The 19,501-nt window shown below is 37.2% G+C and overlaps 2 protein-coding genes across 5 annotated transcripts; one reads left to right on the top strand and one right to left on the bottom strand.

Annotated features, from left to right (window-relative positions):
- The first annotated feature begins 3,214 nt into the window (after nt 1-3,214).
- LOC139847251 (uncharacterized) lies at nt 3,215-8,285 on the top strand. 4 transcript variants are annotated; one of them, XM_071836914.1, is made up of 6 exons: nt 3,215-3,302; nt 4,786-4,945; nt 5,019-7,400; nt 7,593-7,700; nt 7,806-7,898; nt 8,030-8,285. In XM_071836914.1, exons 2-3 carry the CDS (start codon nt 4,904-4,906, stop codon nt 7,371-7,373), a joined length of 2,397 nt encoding a protein of 798 aa, XP_071693015.1. In that variant the 5' UTR covers nt 3,215-3,302; nt 4,786-4,903; the 3' UTR covers nt 7,374-7,400; nt 7,593-7,700; nt 7,806-7,898; nt 8,030-8,285. The 4 variants fall into 4 exon arrangements, with proteins under 4 accessions (XP_071693015.1, XP_071693014.1, XP_071693013.1 ...); XM_071836913.1 differs by lacking the exon at nt 3,215-3,302 and adding an exon at nt 3,886-4,046; XM_071836912.1 differs by lacking the exon at nt 3,215-3,302 and adding an exon at nt 3,886-4,046 and having other exon boundaries at nt 4,786-7,400; nt 7,593-7,695.
- A 498-nt stretch (nt 8,286-8,783) lies between these two features.
- LOC139847703 (uncharacterized) lies at nt 8,784-11,277 on the bottom strand. Its single transcript, XM_071837426.1, has 2 exons — nt 9,975-11,277; nt 8,784-9,890 (listed from the first exon to the last, which is right to left on the bottom strand). The coding sequence occupies exons 1-2, from the start codon at nt 11,199-11,201 to the stop codon at nt 8,931-8,933; spliced, it is 2,187 nt and encodes a 728-aa protein (XP_071693527.1). The 5' UTR covers nt 11,202-11,277; the 3' UTR covers nt 8,784-8,930.
- Between the last annotated feature and the right edge of the window lie 8,224 nt (nt 11,278-19,501).

Genomic DNA, 19,501 nt, shown 5'->3' with positions numbered 1-19,501 from the left:
TATAGGGCAATTATCACTAAAAATTGAGTTACATGATGAAGCACATGTAAGATTGACAAGGCAAGCGCAGTTAGACTTTTATGTTATACGATCTGCTTCGCGTTATAACATGTTATTGGGAAGATCTGCATTGCGCAAGCTTGGCATTGTGCCGTCTATAATACACGGAATGATCAAATTCACTACCTGCAAGGGTGTGGCAACAATAAACTCTATGGCTATGCATTCAATTTGTGCGGCTATAAGCACGCAAGGCGCAGTTGTTGCGCAAAACATTGCAGAAGATGATATGGTTGTTGTAAACTGTAAATATCCCGATCAAAAAATTAAAATTGGTACTGAATTGGATGAAGAAATAAGAAAGAAAATTATACGCTTACTTGTTGCGTACATGGATGTGTTTGCGTGGAGTGAACAAGATATGACTGGAGTTCCGCGCGATGTTGCAGAACATAGATTAAATGCTAATCCTGCGCTAAAACCCATTGTGCAAAAGCGCAGAGGAATGGCTCCTGATCGCGTGAAATGGTTGGGTGCGGAAGTTACCAAGTTGGTTAATGCAGGCATTCTGCGCGAAGTAAAATATCAAACATGTGTTGTAAACCAGTGTTGGTAAAAAAGCCTGATGGTTCGTGGAGGATGTGCATAGACTTCAAAGACATAAACAAAACTTGTCCAAAGGACAACTATCCGCTTCCTGAAATAGATCTTAAAGTGGAGTCTTTGCACGCTTATCCTTACAAATGCTTTTTAGATGCCGCAAAAGGGTATCATCAAATACCAGTGGCGCGAGAGGACGAGGATAAAACCGCATTCCATACTGGAAAAGGCATTTATTGTTATATTAAAATGCCTTTTGGACTCAAGAATGCGAGAGCAACTTATCAGCGCTTAATTGACAAAGCTTTTGAAGGCCAGATAGGCCGTAATCTTGAAGCTTATGTTGATGATCTTGTCATAAAAAGCAAAACGCAAGAGCAAATTTTGCTTGATACGGAAGAAACATTTGAAAGTCTGCGAAAGATTAATATGAAATTGATTCCGTCTAAATGTAGCTTCGGAGAAACGGAAGGCAAATTTCTAGGATACTATGTCACTGAACAGGACATTCAAGCAAATCCTAAGAAGATAGCCGCAATTGAAAACATGATCGCGCCTAAGACTGTTAAAGAGGTGCAATCCAGGCATAGCCTGGATGGCCACCGACACTTCCAGTGAAGGGAGCCACCCGGGTTCGAGTCTTGGCACTGCCATCTCGTTCAAAAAGGGAGCTCACCTGAGGTTGCTTTTCCTGGTAACCGTGAGGGTCGGCTTGCGGCTTACCCGGTGGTTTACTCGCTGCGTTGGGGCCAATGTGCCTGCTTCGTAGTTGGGGTTCCACCGTTAACAAAAAAAAAAAAAAAAAAAAAGTTTGACTGGAATGATTGCGGCTTTGACTAGGTTCTTGTCCAAGGCCGCGGAAAGACAGATGCCTTTTTTCCGCACACTTAAAGGGTGTTTGAAATAGAATAACTTTGTATGGACAAAAGAGGCAGATAAGGCATTTCAAGAAATGAAGCAATTACTTGCTACGCTACCTACATTGATTGCGCCGGTAGATGGTGAAATATTATATCTTTATATTTCGGTTGCGAATGAAGCATTTGGTTCAGTGCTTGTTGCAGAAAGGAATAAAGTCCAGAAGCCAGTTTACTTTGTAAGCAAGGCGCTTGCGGGAAGTGAATTAAACTACGCGCCAATTGAAAATTTTATTTACGCGTTGAATTTGACATCAAGAAGGTTATGCAGATTCAATTTCATATTTTTTATTTTTTCAGTATCCTTAGAAAACCGCAGAAAGGTATGCAAACACAAGATGATAAAACTCACCTGTAGATTAACATCCCACTTAAATATCTATAAGCAGCTTTACATCAAGCCTGAAGAATCAATTTTAAGAAATAGGAGTTAGGACATATGAGCACGCGATCATCCACACAATGCATATATTTTACCAAGCCTAGATACCAACATATCAAATTAACAACAGTCGTCGATTGATAATTTTTACACAAATGATGATTTAGTGTTAGTACGACCCTGGATACTCTTTTTTTTTTTTTTCAGACGAATCATTAACATAAGGGATTGGAACATATTTTACATTATGCAATGTTGGAAAATAAAAAGTTACTCTGATATGTTAGTGTGTTTGGATGGTGACAATGCTCGGTTGCTGCGTTTTTTTTATGGTCATCGTACCGGAGCACCATTTCTTTCCCTCCCAGAGAGGACGTTGGAGGATCCGTCACCAATTCAAGTAGCCGATGATGGAGTGCCCACTTCAAAAACATCTCCGGCCATCCCACGAGCATTTTCAAACATACTTTTGATCGCACCTCCGACAGCCAAATCATCATCGTTGTCGCGTAAACTTAACGAACTCGAATATCTCAACTTGGAAGCCTTATAGTTCGGATCCAATTTCAAACCAGAGACATCAATAAATAGGTAGAAACTTCTGGTCATCAATTACAAGGCATTTGAAATTAAAAGGCTTCATTCCGGTCAAGATGTGCGCATATGTGGGGAGTGGATTGTTTCAATGGATTGCGTTTCTTTGAAATAGTATATACGAGTAGCATTGTTTATTTTGATTGATTTATTTTTACTTGTATTATTGTGTTTAGGTACGGTTTCAACAAAAGAGTTTATGTCAATTATATCGTGTGATTTAATCAAGCAGAGACCAGCTAGGGTCTTGCATCACTTGTAACTCAAGCAGTCGGTTCGATCGTTACCATTTTAATTTATGTTTCTCACCAAAATAAAACTCAATAACTAATGTTACAAATACGAGGTACGAGAAGTTTGGACGTAAATAAAAATTACTTTACCTTGGCAACCGTATAGTTGTCGTGCAACCATATAGTTGTCGTGCTTTCTGTATTGTATGTGGTTGGATCCTATACGGGTCACCAGGGGTTCATGTTGTGTTTAATGGTTATATATGCAATTTGCTTTTCAAAAAAAAAAATAAAAAATTACTTTACCTAATTTTTTTTTGGTATTTTCATTCTTTTTCTAAATGTAATTTAACAGGTAGTCCAGGTACCATATTGTACTATTACTGTAATTAAGGGACTTGTATTGAAAATCAGGCATCTCACTTCAATTGCTTAAACCCTGACGTTGCTCCGCTTAAAACTTTTTTGGAATGAAAAAAAGCTCGTATTTGAAAGCTGATACCCTAAATCGCGTAGCTTTGTTGTTCCCGATTCGCAAATTAACACAAATTATCGTCGCTACAATTCTTCTTTGAGGTAAACCCTAATTTATTTAAGAATTGTATCTGCAATTCTTATATGTATTGATGCAGCAGGGATGGTTGCTTGTTATTAGCTTAAGTATCAAGCTATTTTTGCTGTTGTTATCAAACTTTTTTGCTTTGTTATGAATGATACAATAGGGATGGCTGCTTACATGTTTTAATTCGTTCATGTTTCGATTGATAGCTATTAATTACACCTAGCAAACAAGACCCACTATATCAAAATGGGGTCGGTTGGGTTTAAATTTAAGACCCAATTGGCACCGGCGTAACTTGAACTCGAATACAGACGGGGAGTGTAAAAAGTTAATAAATTTTTCATTGTCAGCGTTAAACACTAAAAAAAAAATTTTTTTTGCGTAAAATTTTTTGTTCAGAAAAAGATGGGGCGGATACCCCTTTTGAGTTCTACTAAGTACCGCCACTGCCAATTGGGTCCAAATACGTGTTTGTAAAAAAAAAATAAAGGAGTCCTTATCAAACCTCATCAAAGCCCAATTTTATTTGAAAAGAATTATTGGGTTGTAGTTCTGACCCAATCGGGTCCAACTTAATCTATTGCTACTCTGCTAATCAATCAATCCGTTCCTTCAAAGCCAATTCGTTCTCAAATGCCCTAAATCCGTTCGTTACTTCAATCGCGATTCGTTCTCAAAATTAGTCCGTTCTTCAATCGCAACTGGTTCTCAAGAACCCTAGCTAAGCTATTGGAATCTCCTTATGAAATCATCAGAAGGTTTTCATTTTTCATATATATATATATATATATATATATATATATATATATATATATATATATATATATATATTTTTTTTTTTTTTACGTTTTTGTGCTTGAATACTCAAGTAAAAAAATTTAAACTTAGACTTTTTACATGTCAAAGGTATTTTTATGGCTAAATTTGATAGCGCCCATCTGTTTTTATGCGGGATTTAAATGTCTGGAAAGTAATGTGATTGAAAAGTTCTCGTTAATTCACCAATTTAATGTTTCTTTTCTCTATTATTTAAATTTATATATATGGGATCATTGATTTCAATCAATAAGCTTTTGATGATTATTTTATGTTAAATTTATGATTATACCACAAACTACGCTGTTGGCCCAATTGTGTAATTTTTTTATGAGAGAAATATAGAAAAATTCCTGAATTTTTTTTTATAACTTTTTATACAATATGACAAGTCCAAACGTACAACTGGACGGACATACAGCTAAAAACAAACAAATTTATTTTACTAGCCCAACCCAATTGACCCGGGTCTTGACCCAACCCGATCCGGGTCTCGACCCTACCCGTTCGACCCACTTTAATTTTGACCCATTTCAACCCATGACCCGTTTCGACCCAAACCCATTTGATCTTTGACCCAACCCGACCCATCTCGACCCGTTTGCCAGATATTGCCTATTATGATGCTATCAAACAAGCTATGTGTGATGTTTTAATTCGTACATGTTTTAATTGGTCCAGCTTTCAACTACCAGCTTCAGCTTCTAGTCTCCAGCTACCAGCTAGTTTTGCCAAACATATCCTAAGCCTTTAAGTGGATTAAGGTGGCTACCCTAACCTGTATAAACATTCAAAGTAAATGCAATCTCCATGTTACTTCCATGTGGATTCCACTAATCAGGTCAGTTTCTCGACGTAATCTGGCCAAATATGACTTGATTTCCCGGTTTAATTCGATTCAATCACTTGCCCAGTTACCATTCACCGATGTCTCAGATTCCAGTTCAGATGAAAACTCTGTATTAGATCATCCAAGCCAGGTGTTCGATAATCATCCCAGTAGGATAACTAGTACCTACCCACACAATTATGCCCAACAAGTGTTTGATAAAATGTCAGTTGTTGAAACTTTGAACTTTTTAATAAGAAAACCCAAGACTGCATTTTTTTTCATTGCCCATTTGAAAGAAAGTGGTTTTGAGCATGATGTTGTGACATACATGACGATTATAAGGTTTTTTTGTTATTGGGGTATGATGAATGAGTTAAAGTTTCTGTTTTTAGAGGTAATGGAGGATAAAGTTGGGGCATTTAGGTTTAATGTTTCGGATCTGTTTGAAGAGATGTTGATTGAGATTAATGTGGATGGGTCGAAATCTTTAGTTAGAGGATTTGATGGTTTGATTAAAGCGTTCGTTTGCCTTGGTCGATTTGGTGAGGCGTTTGATGTGTTGTTGAAAATCGAGGGTGACTTTCTTCCTTGTGTCAGTACATGTAACTTTTTAATGAACCAGGTAGTTGAAGATGGTAAAGTGGATATGGCTATGTTGATTTATGAACATTTAAAGATGAATGGTTTTTGTCCAGATGTGCGCACATATGGGATTTTGGTTAAAGGGCTTAGCAGGAATAATCGTGCGAAAGAAGCTCGTGATGTTATAAACGAGATGAAAGAAGCTGGATTTGAGCCCGATAGTTGTATTTTTGGTTCATATATCAAAGGGCTGTGCTTAAATGGCAACACAGACTCAGCTTTTCAGTTACTTAAAGTATCAAACTCATTGGTTGACGTTTTGGCCTATTCTAATGTCATTCATGGTTTTGTTAAGGAATCAAATTTGGAAGATGCAGAAAATGTGTTTCTTGAAATGAAGTTGTTAGGAATAAATCCAGATGCATATTGTTATGGTGCCCTAATTGAAGGTTACTGTAAAAAGGGGGATATTCATAAGGCCATTGAACTTCATTGTGAAATGACTTCAAAGGGTATTAAAACCAATTGTGTGATAATTAGCTCGATAATGCAATGTTTGTGTCATCATGGGATGTTTTCTGATGTTGTAGACCAATTTGTAAGTGCAATGGAAGACGGTATTTTTCTTGATGAAATCTGTTTTAATATCACGATTCACGCATTATGTAAACTAGGGAAAATGAGTGAGGCGGTTATGTTACTAAACGAGATGAAAGTTAAGAAGATGAAACTTGATATTAAGCATTATACAACTTTGATTAATGGATATTGTCGCCTTGGAGACCTTAAAAATGCTTTGAAACTTTACTATGAGATGAATATGAATGGTTTAAAGCCTGATGCTTTTATTATTCATGTGCTTATTGGTGCGTTCTCTAAACATGGGCTTGTTAAGCAAACGATGGATCTTTTATCTTTTATGACATCACTAGGGTTTGAAACCACGAGTGCGACACATAACATTGTTATTGATGGATTATGTAAAGGTGGAAAGGTACACGAAGCAGGATTATATTTTAAAAAACTTGCAAGAAAAAGTTTGAATAATTATGTTACTATGATGATCGGTTACTGCAACACAAACAATATAGAAAAGGCGTATGAACTTTTTATTAGATTATCTGAGCAACAAAGAAACGGGCTTTTAGTAACACATGCTTCTTTATGCAAAAAACTCCTTAGTAGCCTATGTGAAAAAGGTGAAACTGATGGGGCGTTAAAGTTGTTTAAAACAATCTTGAAATCAGAAAATGGGCCATCTAAGGCTATGTATAGTAAATTAATGTCTGCGTATTGTCGGGCTGGGGATATGAGGATGGCCCGGTTTGTTTTTGATGAAATGATTGCAAATGGAATAACACCTGGTACTGTTATGTACACGATTTTGTTAAATGGTTATTTTAGGAGGGAACGTTTAGAAGAAGCTTATAATCTTTTCATTGATATGATAAATCGAGGTTTACAACCTGATATCATTACTTATACAGTATTATACGATGGGGTGTGTAAAGTTAAACGAAAAGGATCTATTTGCAATTCGAGTGGTGGAGAATTAAGTGGTTTGTCGAGATATATGAGGACTGAAATGCGAGATATGGTTCCCGATGTTGTTTGGTACACAGTTTTGATTGATAATTATTGTAAATCAAATAACCTTTCGATTGCTATGTGTCCTATTAGTGGAATGATTAAAAGAGGTTTGCAAATAGATAATGTAGCGTACACGGCTCTTATTGATGGTTATGCTTCGCGAGGTTTTTTTGAAGCTCAAAAACTTTATGATAAGATGATATCGGACGGGATCGAACTGGATTCACGAACCATGATCGCTCTTGAAAAGATGGAAGGCAAATAAATGCAATTTAATGGCTGAAAATTAAAGGTATTTTTCATAGTATATACTTTAATTCATGTTGTACTGTAAATTATTGAAGTGGTAGTTAAATCTGTTATTCTTTTTGTGCATAAGTGACTTAACATTGTATTAGCATGAAGCTATGCATAAGTCACTTGTATTGTATGCATCCATTATAGTACTTGTTTGACTGATATAAACCTACTGTCTACCTATTAGGGCTGTTATGGAACCGTGTAGGTTATAATGCTACGACAATGAGTCACTTTTGGTGTATGCCTTCATGATCATTGAATAGTTTCTCGTGGAGATTTATCCCGGGGTAAGGTATGTTATAACTTTATTTTTAAATAATTTAATTTTTGTTAAAAGATTGGGATTATCTTGTTTTCGTTTAATAACCTAGAATAACATGAAGTCATATATTCGCAGAGACAAGAAAAAGGCGGGAGTGAAACAATGATGCAGGCAGGGGTTATCGAGAATGTCTTGTTGTGTTTTGTCAGGGGAAGTCACTAATGAGAGGTAGTTGACTTTTATGTCTCATCTTTTGACCTTTAAATTATTCATTTTTTCTTTTTGTTCTTTTGTTTAACTCCAATAACACAGTGTGATATACTAACGTTTATCATCTACATTCAATTTGCCCCTGCCAGGCGTGTAAAGGGAATGGCTTGAGAGTTAGCTTACTGAGGATATGCTACAAATGAAATTTTTGCAGAATGTGTCAACATGTGTTTATTATATATAGCAAGGATGTATAACTTTTGGTAATTTACTGATGTGATTTAGCATATATACTTATTTGGGAAGTCGGTGTGTACAAGTTCGACTCTGTTGTAAGTATATCTACCCAAAAATGTTATAAATTGTGCAAGTATAAAATTATAAATAGTGAATACTGGTGACTAGTGAGAATGGAACTATAATTGCAGTTTGAAGTTTTTGTTTATATATTTGAACATTTTAAAGCATGGTGTTACAGGGTCAGCTTCAATTTCTTGGTCTGTTTATACGCATATTAGTCACTTGAATGGCTGACTCATTTATACCGGTTTAGTCAAATCGTTGGTTCATCTTACTGTTGATTTACATCATCACTTACAGTATGTTGAACTTCTATTTCAATTTACTGCATATGTTTAAACACTCTGTATTGTGATTTTCATTTATTGGTTTGACCTACTATATAATATGGGTTATTAAAAAGTTGCTGGAGCTAAACAGATGCTCGGATTACCGAAATGTCACAGTGTTAGTAGTATGTTTTGGCATGGAAGTTGCTGATGAGAGGTAATTGACTGTTCTATTCTGTCCTATTACAAGTCATCATAGGTCAAAATCAGAATTGAATGTGAAAATCAGCAAATACACACGAGTATTGTTATGCTTAAGCATATTTATGTTTTGATAATTATATGTACTTTCTATCAGTAACCATTACATTCTTCAACATTGAGTAACAGAAAGTACTTAGCTAGCTAATCACGGGACTTTACATTAATACATCTGTTAAAGATAAAATTTGATGTAATAAAGACTCATCAACATATTGCCTTAAGGTATTGATTGCTTCAGATAATTACGCCACCCATCAATATACATCATCTTATCAGGTTCCATACTAGGTAATTCACGCGTCTCCAGGTTTTGTAATATCTTCGTAGTCTTACCAAGTAGCTTTGCAGCAACCTTGACACTCGCCTCTCGTTTCTCAATCACACTTTCATGACATTTCAATCTTATCACGTGCGGTAAGTTGGTAAAACAAGCCGACATTATGTCTGCAATCATGCCATTTAAAAGATCAAACAGCTGCTGTTCACAAATAGGTTCTGCGTTGCTTTCATCTCTAAGTAAAATTGTTCGTGAAATTCGGTACACTGAATTTGCAGCAATCAATCTCTCAAAAGAGTTCACCATTTTGTGATTGATACTTTCTTCTTCAGCTTTCTCAGCAAACCATTTAAGCACCTGAATTGCTGTTTTCCCTTTAAAAGTATCTACTTTTATTGCATTCTTCAACCAATTGCGATTGTTTTCGATCTCGTGCCATAAGGTCATAGTGACTTTTCGAATATTTACATATTCACTTTCTCTATTGAGGCTTTCTTCTACTATGTGAGTGTATATAAGACCTTCTCCAACATTTTTAACCAAGCTTTCAACCACATCCTTGCAAATATTAGGCAGAGCAACAGCAATGCATGTTAACGTTATTATCGGTAAGCTCCAACTGTTAACAAATTCAACCGAAAGCAGAGGTTGAACATGATCGTTGTCGAAGATCTCTACTCCATTGAATCCTGTAGATTTCTCAAGAAACTTTAAAAGATTCTTGTTTTGTTCTTTTTCAGCCGTTGAGATGAAGAAATTCATAGAGTCAGAGATGTCTTTTAATGTGTGCTCAGCGAGCTCCATCTCGTCGTTAATTTGTAAAACGTAATTACTAACTTCTGCGTTTACATCGTTAGTCCCTGAGTCGATGGGTGGAGGAAATAACCTCGCCTCGAGTGACTTGCAGCAGTAAAAACAATATACAACAAACGTTAAAACAACTACTGGGATGAGCCATAATACTTTGCAGAATACGACGATTACCTTTTGAAAGATAATGCATATGCTTAGAACATATTTTTTTGAATTAAAGATTAGATTTCGTGATGTACGACTGCTTGATGGAAAAGCAACATGACTTCGTTTCCACTCGTACAATTTACGGGTCCAATACTTTTCGACTTTAAAGACCTTTAGATGATTACCATCCCATTTAGTGACCAAATTGAAGCTCAAAATTGTAAAACATCTAAAAACAGGAGCAATAGTACCAACCAAAACCCCAACCGACTGTGTTACGAGAATGAAAAGTATCGACCACTTGTACGATGATCTGTATACATCTTCTTCTGGATGTGATCCAAACGGAGCTTCAAACACGACGAGTAAGTTCATGGCAAAAACAAATACACAAATTACTCCAGAAGCAGTGGTTAATGGATTAGCAGCCATCACAAACTGAGGGCTACCGGTTTCCGCCATCACCCAATTCCTTCTCACATATCGTCTTAGTTTCTCAACCGTAAACATTTGGCTATGTTGTAGACTTTGGTCTGTTGAAGATGTTCTGTTTTTGGCTTGATACTTTGATTCCAAAATTTCCTTTGAGGTTGAAATTGTTAACGATGAAGATATCATTATCACCAGTAGCAGGAGCATCATACCAATATAAATGTACGCAACCAGAACACAGTCAACGAAACTAAAGCTACTTAAATGATTGAATTTAGTATGCTTGATAACACCGGTACTTATATCAATGATAACATTAACAATTATGGTGATAACAAGAATAGACAAACCTATGACATTTGCAACAAGAGTCATGTTGTCCATAGACGCCAAAGAAGGCATTAAGTTAACCATCATAACGCACATAAAAGCCAAACTTCCTAATTTGGCTGCTTGGTCCATGTAACTTGGCATCTGACTACTTAAATCCACCGGCAATTTCATAGTGACGGTTATAACTGTGATAGACGCTGCATTGAGCGAGAAATATTTAGACGGAAACCAAAGTTTTAGATGTCGGAAACCGTGTACCAGATCTGAAGCCATGGCAAGGATACAAATTAAAGATGCTACTGCAATATAGATTCCAATCCACACCATAGGTGCACTAAACTTGTCTTGAACTAGCCAATCATCGACAATGGAACATATATAGTTCAAGGTCTGAAAGTTTTCTTGGGAGAGATAACTAAATACTTGATCAGCAATATTGCTACAGTTACCAGGTGAAACGTCAGGTGTATAGTAGAGTAAACTCATGTCTGAATTTGCTAAGCCAAAGAATCTGCAATTTTCAAATTTTGATGCAGGTAATTAAGAACATGAAGAGATGGTAAGCATCTGGTCTGGTGTATAACAACTAACGTTTAATGGTTTAATTATATAACATTATTTCTAGTAACAGTTGACTTAGTCCACTTATTGACTATAAGTCTGCCCCTTCCAAAGTAATTGAACCAGTTAACACTAAAACGTGTCAAAAAAAAATGATGGATTTAGGACCTCTTTTCCTCGCAAGTTGAAGCAAATATATTAAATATGGAAATATATCAAGACATGTAACTTTGGTGATAATCTTTATATTACGAAATTTCATTCATACACCACTAAATATCAGGGCTGTCTCAACAATTTTAAAGGCCGTGGGCCAAAATAAATAAAAGCCCCCTTTACACGTGAATTTTTTAATATAATACTAGAATTTTATCAATACGGAAAAAGTTTTCAAGACAGTCGTACTAAATTGTTTTATTCTCAAATATTTGTTCTCTAATAGTTTTTTATCTAATTTAATTGAAAACTATGAAAATATATATATTTAAAATTTTGAACCATTCTAAATATGTGAATCGTGGGCGATTGCCCATCTTACCCCTGCTCGAAGACGAAGGTGTTTACTATGCAACACATCCAATGATGCATGTTTGATGTTTGGTGACATATGGACAAAATTAGTGGTGTAACAATCACCACCATTTTTTTTTATAATAAAATTCAACCATAAAACACCCACCACCAATATCCCACCACCAATATCCTCTTGTTTTCAATTTTCGAATTTGACAACGTCCAAACTCAGTGACGGAACTTGAACATCAATGTTAGGAGGGCAGGAATACTTTGAACTTGAACGACTTTGACTTTGACCAATTGACTGATTAAATTCGACTTTGACCAACTTAATCCGTTTTAACCGTTTGAGTGTTACTCGCCGATTAATTAAACACATTTTCTATATAAGTATGTATTCAAATAGTTCTATATATATATATATATATATATATATATATATATATATATATATATATATATATATATATATATATATATATATATATATATATATATATATATATATATATATATATATGTAAAGATGAATATATAATTAAATTTGAACCTTATGACAAAAGTATAATACAAATATATATTATAGATAGTAGATACAAGTGTAAATTTAAATTTGGCCGCTAATACTTAAACTAAAATCGTAGTTAGCAAATGAAATAAATCTACACTGTAAGGGTTGTGCGTAAGGTCAAAAACAATTTAAAGACACTAAACTGAATATAATTTTAAAAAAGTTAGTTGAGTTAGAATGAAAGGTTAACATATTACTAGTATACAGTATTGTCACGGACTTATCTCGATAAGCTCACGTGCGGCACTTAGTCTCTACTAAGTCAGCCTTACTCGGACCTTATAACGATTCAAGTAACCAAAAGAGAAAATATTATAGAACAAGTGGAATTGAAGAAAATACTTATATTGCTTGAGAATGCTTTACAAGAGAGAATGTTTGAGATTTGAGGTGTGGTGTGCCAAATGAGGCCACCCCTATTTATACTACTCATATCACAAAATGGATGGCTAGGATTAAATACAATGGATGGCTAAGATCTAAGAACTAGAAGCTTCATGTATCTAGATATTTCCATGGACATTCTATACCATTCCATGGAAGAACTCATGGGAAAGTTCTAGGGAGCTTCCATGATGTTCTTGGGCCTTCCATGAAGTTCTTGGGTTAAAACCCTTAATTGGGTCATAATCTTAGTGGGTTGGGCCACAAACTTATTGGGTTGTGACATTCTCCCCCACCTAAGCTCGCGACGTCCTCGTCGTGTGATCCTCGTGATACTTCTTGATTTTGTCTGTGAACTGCCACAATAAGTCTTCAGCTTCCCAGCTTGCTTCACTATCGGGCAAGTTACGCCACTTAACTAGGTATTCTTTATAGCTCGGCACACCTCGTCTCCGTACCGTTCGATGCAACAAGATATCTTCCACTTCACGATCGAATGAAGTCGCAACTGCCATTGGTGCTCGTTTGGAAACTCCTCGTTCTGGGTCTTCCTCGTCCCCATGATAAGGTTTTAGAAAACTTACGTGGAAGACTGGATGAATCTTTAATTTGGGCGGTAGTTGAACTCGATAAGATACATTCCCAACACGTCCAATTACCGGGAATGGGCCTTCATATCTCCGGATCAATCCTTTGTGCACCTTCCTAAATGTTTTGAATTGTTGAGGTAAAAGCTTCACCATCACTTGGTCCCCAACTTTGAACTCAACATGTCGTCTTTTCTCATCCGCCCATTTCTTCATTTTCTTGGCCGCCTTATCTAGTGATGCTCGCGCCAAGTCGGCTTGTTCGTGCCACTCCTTCATCGTTCTATAAGCGGCTGGGCTGCTTCCATCATATGAAGCGGCCAAAGCATTCGGGGTCAATGGTTGGCGTCCTGTCACCAACTCAAAAGGACTCTTCCCCGTGGACTCACTCCTTTGCATGTTATAAGAGAACTGAGCAATATCAAGAAGCTTAGCCCAATCATGTTGATTTGCACTTACATAGTGTCGAAGATAGAGCTCCAATAGTGCATTCACCCTTTTCGTCTGTCCGTCTGTTTGGGGATGAAAACTCGTGGAGAAATTCAAGTCCGTCCCCATGATCTTGAACAACTCCGTCCAAAAACGCCCTGTGAACCTCGGATCTCGATCACTTACTATCACATGCGGTATCCCCCAATACTTCACCACATTCTTGAAAAATAGTTTTGCGGTTTCATCTGCGGTAACTTCGGATGATGCGGCTATGAAGGTACCATACTTAGAAAACCGGTCTACCACGACTATAATACTCCCACACCCTTCCGACTTAGGTAAGCAAGTAATGAAGTCCATGGAAACACTCTCCCATGGTCCTTTAGGTGTAGGTAGCGGCTGTAATAGTCCTCCTGGTTGGCGTTGCTCTATCTTGTCTTGTTGGCATATTAGGCATGTCCGCACGTACGTCTCTACGTCGTCTTCCATCCTTGGCCAATAATAAGTGCCTCCTACTAATGCCAGTGTCCTCTTGATACCTGGATGACCAGCCCACTTTGAATCATGACACTCCTTCAAGATTGTCCGTCTAAGATCACCCCACCTAGGCACATATAACCGGTCTCCTTTGGTGAATAATAGATCACCCTTGAGCCAAAACCTTCGCGTTTTCCCATCTCGAGCCAATCCAACAAGGTTTTTGGCTATAGAATCATGCTCTAATCCCTCCTTTATACGATCTTGAAGGAAGAATTGTGGTTTTGTGATCGCTGCAAACTCCGCCTTATGACTTAGGGCATCAGCTACCACATTGGCTTTCCCAAGCTTATACTCCAACACATAGTCAAATTCGGCTAAGAAGTCTTGCCAACGAGCTTGTTTGGGACTCAACTTCTTTTGGGTTTGAAAATAACTCGTTGCCACATTATCCGTCTTGATCACGAACCTTGATCCCAAAAGATAATGCCTCCATGTCCTCAAACAATGAATAATCGCTGTCATCTCTTTCTCTTGCACAGTGTACTTCCTTTCTGTCTCGTTAAGTTTTCGACTTTCAAACGCGATTGGGTGACCTTCTTGCATTAGAACTCCTCCAATAGCAAAGTCCGATGCGTCTGTGTGTAACTCGAACGGAATGGTCACATCCGGAAGTCTCAACACCGGTTCTTCCATGACAGCTCCTTTCAACTCCTCGAATGCTGCTTGACATTTCTCATCCCACAACCAAGTTTTATTCTTCTTTAACAATTCTGTCAATGGAGCCGCTTTCGCCGAGTATCCCTTGATAAAACGACGATAGTAGTTTACTAAACCAAGAAAAGATCGTAAATCAGTCACCTTCATTGGTGCCTCCCACTCTTGAATTGCCTTGACCTTAGCCCCGTCCATGAGTAACTTCCCATTTTTAATTCGATGTCCAAGAAAATCCACCTCCTCTAATCCGAAAGAACATTTCTCTAGCTTCACATACAACTCGTTGTCCCTTAGTACTTGGAATACTTACTTCAAGTGCCTCACATGATCTTCCATGGTATCGCTATACACGACTATGTCATCCAAGTAGACCACGAAAAACTTGTCGAGGAACGGGTGGAATAATTTGTTCATCAAAGTACAAAATGTGGCAGGGGCATTGGTTAAACCAAAGGGCATGACTAGGAATTCATAAGCGCCATACCTCGTCACACATGTGGTCTTAGCCTCATCTCCTTCGGCAATTCGGACTTGATAATATCCCGATCTCAAGTCTAACTTGGAGAAGTATCTCGCCTTCCCAAGTTGATCGAACAAATCAGCAATAAGTGGGATTGGGTATTTGTTCTTGATAGTTACCTTGTTGAGTGCCCGGTAATCTATACACATCCGCAAGGACCCATCCTTCTTTCTTTGAAATAGCACCGGAGCACCATACGGGGATTTTGACGGTCGCATGTATCCCGCATCCAGCAACTCCTTGAGTTGTCTTCGCAACTCATCTAACTCGGGTGGTGGCATTCGGTATGGGGCTTTGGAAGGTGGTTTTGATCCCGGCTCCAACTCGATCGCATGGTCAACCTCCCTTCTAGGTGGTAACTTCTTTGGTAACTCCTTGGGCATGACATCCTTGAACTCATCAAGGACCTTCTCAATTTCCTTAGGTACCTCTAGTTTTCCCTTATCTTCAACCGTCTCTTGCTTTGCTACCGCTAAATAGCATGTCTCATTCTTGTTGTACCCCTTCTTGAATTGCATGGCCGAAAGTGACTTGGATGCACTCTTGCTTCCACGTTCGGTTGACACCATACAAGTCTTCTCACCATCCAAGATACACAGTGAATTAGCAAACGGCATAGGGAAACCGCGTACCTTATCTAGGAACTCCATCCCAAGTACCAACTTGAAGTCGTCCATAGGCACGACCGAGAGATCAATCATTCCTTCCCATTCTCCAATCTTCACATATACGTCTTTAGCCACTCCAATAATCGGTTTAGCATTCGCGTTCACCGTCTTCATCATTCCGCCCTCCTTTATCTCTTTAATCCCCAATCTCTTAGCTTCCTCGGTGGAGACAAAGTTATGAGTAGCTCCCGTATCTACCAAAGCTCGTACCCGGTTTCCTCGAACATAAACTTCCACGAATTGGAGTCCTTTAGCCATTACTTTGGGTACCTCCACCTTGGCCTTGATAGTGTTGAGTATTTGCATTGATCCCATGCACACATCCTCATCCTGACAACCCACCTTTTGAGCTTCCATAGCATGAAGGCTAGCTTTTTTCGGACAATCTCGGGCTCTATGCGGTCCATCACATATGAAACATCCATCATTCTTGTAAGAAGTTTTTATGCTCTTGTTATTCCCGGTTGGTGGTTTACGTGTATTATCATTCCTTGATTGGGCGGGCTTATCTCCCCCACCTTTCTCATGGCTCACCTTCTTATCTTTTGACTTGAACGAATCTTTCCTATTAGCATGGTCGACTAGTGCCTCCGCTTGAGCAATTGCGGTGGCAAGGTCTTGGACTCCTCGTCTCTCCAACTCCGTTTTAGCCCAAGGTTGCAAACCATCGAGAAAATAGAAGAGAAGAATATCATCGGGAATATCTGGGACCTCCAGGCTAAGGTTCGTGAATTCTTTAATATACTCCCGAATCGTCCCGGAATGATGTAATTTACGTAGACGAATCATCGCATCCTTTTGAGCATTCTTGGGGTAGAATTGATTCTTAAGTTCAGTAAGGAAATCATCCCAAGTATCAATAGTAACCGTACCTTTCTCGATATCTCCATATCGACGACGCCACCATAATGCTGCGGTATCCTTCAGGTAACGAGTTGCCGTCTTGATCTTCATTGCATCATCCACTATGTTGACTCCATCCAAGTATTGTTCCATCTCCCATATAAAATCATCAACCGCTCGGGCTTCCCGCTTCCCCACGAACGGTGACGGCTTGGGAATGTCCACCTTTAAAGCATTGCATCCAGTGTTGCCACCCCCACTAGCCATGAATCTCAAACAAGAGTTCATGTTGGTTTGTAAATCCACGAGGCGTTGGTGAATAGTGGAGACCTCCCCCTCCATTTCGCCTCGCAACTTCGTAATCTCACCCATGAGCATACCCCTTAAGTCATGGATCTCACGTCGCATGTCAACGTCTAGCACGTTGATTGCACTCTTGCAATCATCTTTCAATTCGTCAAAGTCCCCGTCCAAACCATCCAAACGTTGGTGGACGTCTTCGACCTTTGCTTTCACGCCGTCCATGGATGTCTCTACATCCATGATCCTCTTGTCCAAGTTTGCGACAAAGTCTTTGGACGTACCTCGGTTCTTCTTGGCTCCTTGGCGAGTCTCTACCCGACCACGAGTCTCATCACCCATCACACCACTTGTTGCGCTCACATTCTTCTCGGTCTCGGTTGCCATCTCCTTGAATCGACCTTGCTCTTGATACCAAATGTCACGGACTTATCTCGATAAGCTCACGTGCGGCACTTAGTCTCTACTAAGTCAGCCTTACTCGGACCTTATAACGATTCAAGTAACCAAAAGAGAAAATATTATAGAACAAGTGGAATTGAAGAAAATACTTATATTGCTTGAGAATGCTTTACAAGAGAGAATGTTTGAGATTTGAGGTGTGGTGTGCCAAATGAGGCCACCCCTATTTATACTACTCATATCACAAAATGGATGGCTAGGATTAAATACAATGGATGGCTAAGATCTAAGAACTAGAAGCTTCATGTATCTAGATATTTCCATGGACATTCTATACCATTCCATGGAAGAACTCATGGGAAAGTTCTAGGGAGCTTCCATGATGTTCTTGGGCCTTCCATGAAGTTCTTGGGTTAAAACCCCTAATTGGGTCATAATCTTAGTGGGTTGGGCCACAAACTTATTGGGTTGTGACAGTATACTATAAGACGAATCAAATTTGCAAAAGGAAAGTAAATAAAGAAGATATATAAAAATACTCATGGAACAAATAGATTTAGTAAGCTAGGAGTGGGAGGGCCACATTAATAAAAGGAATGAAACTAGACTATTTTTCCACAATTTTTACACTAGTAGCCTTTAATTCAAGAAGGGCCACTGCCCTCTTTTGTCCTCATGATGTTCCGCCATTGTCCAAACTAAATCATGAAATGATTGTTCAGTAACTAATTAAAAACCAAATTATGAGATACCCCTGTCTTAATTTGGAGTTCAGCAACTAGCAAGAAAAGTGGTTATAGTTAGTTTTTGTGTTGCTTATTACTCATGTAAACAAATTACTGTATTTCCTTATAAACAAGTATTATCTCGTGTAACCCAACATCATTGAGGCTTACTTGAAAGAGATAAGAAAGCGGTGCTAAATTTCAAATATCGAAATCTACATAGTCGAAAACGGTGGATGAAATAAGCTGTGCAACCGTCGCCACCGTTGTCACCGCCACTGTGACGACCCAGAAATTTCTGACCAAATTTAAACTTGATCTTTACATGAATTCGACACGATAAGCAAAGTCTATAATGTTGAGTCTCAAAAACTTTGAAAACTATGTTCATACATTCAATTACCATTCGACCATTCCCGACGATTCACGAACAATTATGTGTAAATAAATATGTAAATATAAATGTAAGTATATATATAATATTAATTGGAGATAATGAAATATAATATAAATAGTAAAGTTAAATATGTAAAATGAGATATAAGATAATTAAACTGAATATATATATATATATATATATATATATATATATATATATATATATATATATATATATATATATATATAACTTTTATACATAATTGATATTATATGTATATTGTAATAAATACAAAATATATGAATATTAACAATTCAAATATGATATAAGTATTACATAATTAATAATATATAATACAAATTAAAATATAGTTGTTACTTTAATAAATATTAATATTAATACTAATATAAGTATTATTAATATTAATTGGCACATTTAAATTGTTATTGTTATCATTGTTAATATCAGTATTATTATTATTTATTATTATTATTATTATCATTACTAATATTATTATAAGTAATATTGTTAGTACTAGTAAAAATCATTAAATTATTATAAGTATTGTAAATATAATACAAATTATTATTATTATTACTATTATTAGAAAATAATACAGTTTATTACTATTATCATTAATAATATTATTATCATTTTTATCATTATCATTTATATTATTAATATAATTATTGCTATTATTATTA

This window comes from Rutidosis leptorrhynchoides, chromosome 5 (genome assembly GCF_046630445.1).
Source record: "Rutidosis leptorrhynchoides isolate AG116_Rl617_1_P2 chromosome 5, CSIRO_AGI_Rlap_v1, whole genome shotgun sequence".
NCBI classification, from domain to species: Eukaryota; Viridiplantae; Streptophyta; class Magnoliopsida; order Asterales; family Asteraceae; genus Rutidosis; species Rutidosis leptorrhynchoides.
This window is presented reverse-complemented; position numbering and strand designations above follow the sequence as displayed.

Bases quoted from the DNA above. Each gene is read 5' to 3' on its own strand.
- LOC139847251 (XM_071836912.1), top strand. From the start codon at position 4,926: ATGTGGATTCCACTAATCAGGTCAGTTTCTCGACGTAATCTGGCCAAA.
- LOC139847703 (XM_071837426.1), bottom strand. From the start codon at position 11,201: ATGAGTTTACTCTACTATACACCTGACGTTTCACCTGGTAACTGTAGC. The intron at 9,891-9,974 runs GTAATCGTCGTA...TACTGCTGCAAG, and splicing joins TATGCATTATCTTTCAAAAG to TCACTCGAGGCGAGGTTATT.